The 5895-nt window shown below is 44.9% G+C and overlaps 1 protein-coding gene across 1 annotated transcript; it reads right to left on the reverse strand.

Moving 5' to 3' along the window:
• Nucleotides 1–1688: 1688 nt before the first annotated feature.
• Nucleotides 1689–4849, reverse strand: LOC142906446 (zinc finger protein 217-like). The gene is made up of 2 exons (XM_076054183.1): nucleotides 3970–4849; nucleotides 1689–3446 (listed from the first exon to the last, which is right to left on the reverse strand). The coding sequence occupies exons 1-2, from the start codon at nucleotides 4793–4795 to the stop codon at nucleotides 3238–3240; spliced, it is 1035 nt and encodes a 344-aa protein (XP_075910298.1). The 5' UTR covers nucleotides 4796–4849; the 3' UTR covers nucleotides 1689–3237.
• Nucleotides 4850–5895: the final 1046 nt, after the last annotated feature.

Consider the following 5895-nt stretch of genomic DNA (forward strand, 5'->3'; position numbering starts at 1 on the left):
TGCGTGGGCGACTGGATGCGTGGGTGACTGGATGAGTGTGTGATAGGGTGATTGAGTTAGTGACTGGATGAGTGGGTGACCGAGTTGTTTAGTTGAGTGCGTTCTTGTGAACTGCAGTGAGGCGCGGTGGTTGAACGCGGAGTGGATGAGACGAAGCGGTCAAAGTGTCTGGTAGACCGAGTCCCTTAAGGTGGGTGGAGGGGGGAATCAACGAGGGGAAGTTCACTGCAACATTCACCACGGTGGTGCTAGTAGTCGCAGCGAAAAAAAGTGATACAGGGCTGACTGAATGAAGGTTGAGGCGAGGATGCAAGGTGGTGTAGAGGAGGCGAAGAGGAGGGTAGAGGAGGTGAGGTGGTGAGGAGGCGTAGAGGAGGGTGCCCCGCTCTTGGCGTTGATCTTGGTGAACACGTGTCCGTGCCCCGTCTCGTAGCTCTGCCCGGTGCTGATGCAGCCTCCACCGGCCGCAGCGCCCAGCGGCCTCGCCGAGTCCGTGCCCAGCTCCGCTCTGAGCAAGCTCTCCATTGCACGCTGTCTGCTCGCAGCGACAAACACAACGTTAAACTCCCCCCCCCCCCCGTCCCGTGTGGCCTCTAACACAAGGGTCCTCAACCCCCGGGTTGCAAGAGCACTTGCTTCAAGTACATATAAACCCACTTTTTTGTGTAGATATGTAGATGACACTTTGGTTGTCTGGCGACATGGTAAGAATACACTTAATGAATGAATGTCTAAATCATCTCAATTCACAAAAACCAGCCATCCAGTTCACCATGGAAATGGAGGTGAATAACACACTCCCTTTCCTGGATATTTTGCTCGGACGAGGCCTAAATGGTAAAGTAACACACACAGCGTTTACCGAAAGGGAACACATACTGATGCCTATCTGAATGCAGATTGGCATCATCACCCTGCACAGAAATCCTTTCTCAACAAGATGCTCATACATCTGGCTAAAACAGTGTCAGATGGTCAAAGTCTGAGGAGAGAGATTAAACATGTCAAAGAAACGTTACGATTGAATGTCTACAAAAATGCTCAAATTAACAGAGCAGTGAATGCTAAACCAAGATCAAACAGCAATACTGCTGAATCAGGTTATTAAACAATTAAAATACCATATATCGTGGGAGAAACTGACAAATTAGCTAGTAGTCGCAGCTAAAAAAAAAGTGATACATTAATGACAGGGCTGAATGAATGAAGGTTGAGGCAAGGATGCAGGGTGGTGTAGAGGAGGCGAAGAGGAGGGTAGAGGAGGTGAGGTGTTGAAGTGGCGTGGTGAGGAGGTGAGGTGGCGTGGTGAGGAGGTGAGGTGGCGTGGTGAGGAGGTGAGGTGGCGTGGTGAGGAGGTGAGGTGGCGTGGTGAGGAGGTGAGGTGGCGTGGTGAGGTGGCGTGGTGAGGAGGCGTAGAGGAGGCGAGGAGAAGGGTAGAGGAGGTGAGGTGGTGAGGAGGCGTAGAGGAGGCGTAGAGGAGGGTGCCCCGCTCTTGGCGTTGATCTTGGTGAACACGTGTCCGCGCCCCGTCTCGTAGCTCTGCCCGGTGCTGATGCAGCCTCCACCGGCCGAAGCGCCCAGCGTCCTCGCCGAGTCCGTGCCCAGCTCCGCTCTGAGCAAGCTCTCCATTGCGCGCTATCTGCTCGCAGCAACAGACACAACGATAAACTCCCCCCCCCCCCCCCCGGTCCCGTGTGGCCTCTAAATACTTATTTCCTTGGGAGAGGTGATTTATCGGACGAGGCCTAAATGGTAAAATAACACACACAGCGTCTACCGAAAGGGAACACATACTGATGCCTATCTGAATGCAGATTGGCATCATCACCCCGCACAGAAATCCTTTCTCAACAAGATGCTCATACATCTGGCTAAAACAGTGTCAGATGGTGAATGTCTGGGGAGAGAGATTGAACATGTCAAAGAAACGCTACGATTGAATGTCTACAATAATGCTCAAATTAACAGCAATGAATGCTAAACCAAGATCGAACAGCAATACTGCTGAATCAGGTTATTAAACAATTAAAATACCATATATCGTGGGAGTAATTGAGAAATTAGCTCGAGTTTTGGAAAAGCAAAAAGCTAAACATCTAAGTAAGATTTGGCATGGTACACAAAATTCAAAATATAGTATCTTGTACTTAAGATGAATTGCCTAAGTTGTCAACGGATGGTGTGTATCGGATTAATGGCTTATGTGGCAGATGTTATATTGGACAGATGAGACGTAACATTAGCGTAAGACTAAAAGAACACCAAATAAATATTAAACACTCTCAAACATAACTGTTGGAAGTTGCAGAACATGTTTGCCAACAAGGACACCTAATGTATTTTGATAACGATGAAGTGTTGTGTAAAACTCATTATTACTGGCCAAGACTAATTCGAGAATCCATTGAAACTGAGAAAATTTGTATTATTTTAACCTCTCTGACAGCTACAGGCTTAGTGCGGCCTGGAAGCGTATTATTAAGTTATTGTGATTGTAAGATGAGGAGATGAAGGCAGAAGAAGAAGACGTTAGGCGATGTGGTGATGCGGTCGAACGTGGTGGCCCGAGGAGCGGAGGGAGAGATGGCGCGGGACGGGGCGGTGTGGAGAAGGTGGCAAGGACGGTGGACCCCACGTGCGTGGAACAAACGCGTGGAGGAAGAAGACATCTCTCATTTATCATTACTTATAGAGGAAACATACTAATTAAATGATTACTAATCAATTATATAATTCCAATAATCCCCCTCCCCGCCTCTGATTTCTGCACCTGATGGGTTCAGTGATGACATCGCCTTTCTCTATTTAAGACCTGAAGCAGGGGGATGGCTTCACTATTCTGGCAAATCGCCCGATGATGCTGGATGTAATTACCAGTGAAACGTCGTACTCATCTTGTGGATTTACTCTCCAAAACACCGGTGGGCTGAAGTAGTAACTAAGTGGAGTTTTGTTTACGTGACAAATTCCTTACTAATTGGCTGTGTCAGGTAGTGTAGGGTTATGACACATTTATATTTACACGATCTAACCCAAAAACCTTTGTTATGAAATTAGGACAATTTATTAAATATATTGTATACCAGAAAATACAGCAATTGACTAAAAATATACGGCAATAGATGTAACCTCGCAGCAGTGAACGTAACGAAATTTCATCATGGAAATGTCCGCTGCACAAAACCTTGCATTCATCGCCCCACACGTGGTACCTCAGCCTCAGGATGAAATAAATCATCAGGGAGTTCTCCGTGAGCATCGTGCGCGCTCCAAATCCAGAGTTGAGCCGTGGTCTCGGCACCCAGCCAGCCGCCTTCTCTTCTTGGGGCAGTCGGAGTCCAGCGCGCTATCGAAGGGCACGTGGTGAACGCTCAGGACGTGTCTCTTGAGCTTCGACTTCTGCGTCGCTCCGTACGAGCAGTCACTGCACGGGAAGGGCTTTTCCTCTGGAACACAAGACATCCACCGTTGAGCACACGCACGTGCTAATACATAATTTATTTATCACCATGCAGTGGATGCCATAGCATTACTATGTATATGGGACGTTTTATCAATCACGGTTGCTGACCACAGGCCCAAAGGCCCAAAATGCCAAATGGCCAGCAACAAATACCTCCGATTAGCACGGTTGGCTACGTATGGTACGAAAGAAGTTCAACATACGTACAAATAGTAGAAAAGCAAGATACTGATTTCCTGAAAAATATCACGCGACATCAGAAGTGTTTGCTGGAAGAAGTTTGGTAACTGGATAAGACCATCAATGAGAAGCCAGTTTAATCATGGCTCGGTGACTGAAACCCAGAGTTTCACGGTTTAACCCAACATCCGAGCAGCACCACATCAGATCTCTAGACTCCTCAGCGCAGGCATACAGATATGGTCAACATATGCGTACATTAACTAATTTGTGAAATTATGAATTACATCCAAATGAAATGTAGTGTGTGCATTACTAGGACGTACCTAAAGGTGCCAGGTTGGGTTCATCCACCTTGGGGATGCTCTGCTCCACGCAGCCTCCTGCTTCCGTGCAGTCCATCCTCTTGATGTCCGAATTCTGGCTGTTGCTACTGCTGCAATTGGTGACGCTGGTGGTGGTCTTTTTTCTTTTAATGGACTTAGGTCTACTTCGCTTTTCCTTCTTCTTCTGCTGCAAGGCCATCAACACTTTCATGCTCGTAATAGGATCGAGAGCAGCGTATGGTTTATTCTCACTGACTGGTGAAGCAGTTTTTTGATGTGGAACTAGGCCAAAGCATTCAAGAAAATTGGATTTCATGTCATTTATCTTAACGCCGCTATCTTTTGTCGAAGTGTAATCATGTTCAGGCTTCGGTCTGTACAAGAACTGTGCGTGAAGACTTTCATGAGTTTTCAGGATTTCAATAGGACTTAAAAATCCGCAGACTGAGCACATCTCATAGGGCGACGGTGGATTCAACACCGCATTGGTAAAACTGCTGTTATTCACCAAGCCTGGTGCACCCTTGATCATATAATCCTTTTCGTGGCTCTTCAAATGCCTTTTGAATTTTCCTGACTGATCAAACCTTTGTCCACATATGCCGCACCATTGCTCACGGGGCTCCTTATGCGTTCTTACGTGGGCTTCTAGGCACCATGCCAGCTGGAATTTTTTCCCACAGACGTCACAAGAGATTAGTTTTTTAGCTCTCGTAACTCTACCGGATTGAGGTAGGGTTGAGACGGGTGCTGGTGAAGTGCCATCGCTGGTAAAGGCAATTCTCCCAGCACCACCATGACTCGCCGCCGAATTGCTCTCACACATCTGAAACAAAAGACAAAGGTCACGCGCATGACACCCGTGTCACGAGTGTACTCACAAAGGCATACTTAAGGTGACATAAGATTCATATATACTGCAACTAATTATACCAGAACTCCACAATATTGCAGTTCCTATCATGTACGATTTTACTCCTCTTATCCACCCAAGTAATATTTTGTTTCTAAACAACATGACTAACTACCTCCAATTTCCTAATGTTACCCACCCAATAGGCCTTTCTGTATATACGCACTAACAATATAATGATGGCACCACACGTTCACTCCACTATTCACAACACTCGCAATCTCCATATAAGATTGTAATATAATTTCTGTACGAGGGCCCGTCAAAAAGTTTTGAGAATGGACACTTTTTTACAAAAAAACTACGTAAAATAGTCTTCATTAAAAGTACAGTATAGTACTATTAATGGCACTTATAAGTGAACGTCATTATCTCTCATGCTAAAATTACAATGTTAACTAGCTACCCAGGAAAGCTTCATTGAGTCTAAGTACTGCATTTTCAGAAAGGTCCCATTGCATTGAGATGTTTGTGTGAGTGGAACCCAGAGAGACCCCACCTTGCATATTGGGAAATAACACAACTCCACACAGATGGATTCAACCCACAAGCTCAAAGCATTCCCTGTTCAACAAAGTACTCAGTGTAATGTTTAATATAATTTATTTGGTGATATATAGTATCGTAATTGTATAGTGAATCTACAGCAGTGTGGTATACAGTAGGGTTGGTAAAATAATACATAGTGTAATATTACAAGTCTAATATTATTATAATCTAACGTATAGGGTAGTGTATAGTAACTCAGTGTATAATTCAATGTTGTGGTCTGTCTATGCCAGTTTATAATAAAAAATATTATTTGGAGGCATATTATAATATTTTTTGCGACATAGAAGTGTAATGTATAATAACTTATTGTTAGTAGCTCAGCTTAGTGGATAATATATTGAGTACATTGATTATATTGATGTAGTTTATATTTAGTTCTTTCACATCGGTTTATTGTATGATAGTTGGGTAGTTGCAGTTCTTTAGCGTCAATATACTAAATGCCTCTGTTGATATGTAAA

Source organism: Petromyzon marinus, chromosome 64, assembly GCF_048934315.1.
Source record: "Petromyzon marinus isolate PM22_M1 ecotype Great Lakes invasive population chromosome 64, UKy_Petmar_22M1.pri1.0, whole genome shotgun sequence".
NCBI classification, from domain to species: Eukaryota; Metazoa; Chordata; class Hyperoartia; order Petromyzontiformes; family Petromyzontidae; genus Petromyzon; species Petromyzon marinus.

What these genes read in the sequence shown, in the direction of transcription:
- LOC142906446 (XM_076054183.1), bottom strand. Translation starts at nt 4,795, where the DNA reads ATGTGTGAGAGCAATTCGGCGGCGAGTCATGGTGGTGCTGGGAGAATT. An exon ending in ACCCAACCTGGCACCTTTAG is followed by an intron (nt 3,447 to 3,969) that starts GTACGTCCTAGT and finishes CTTGTGTTCCAG; the next exon opens with AGGAAAAGCCCTTCCCGTGC.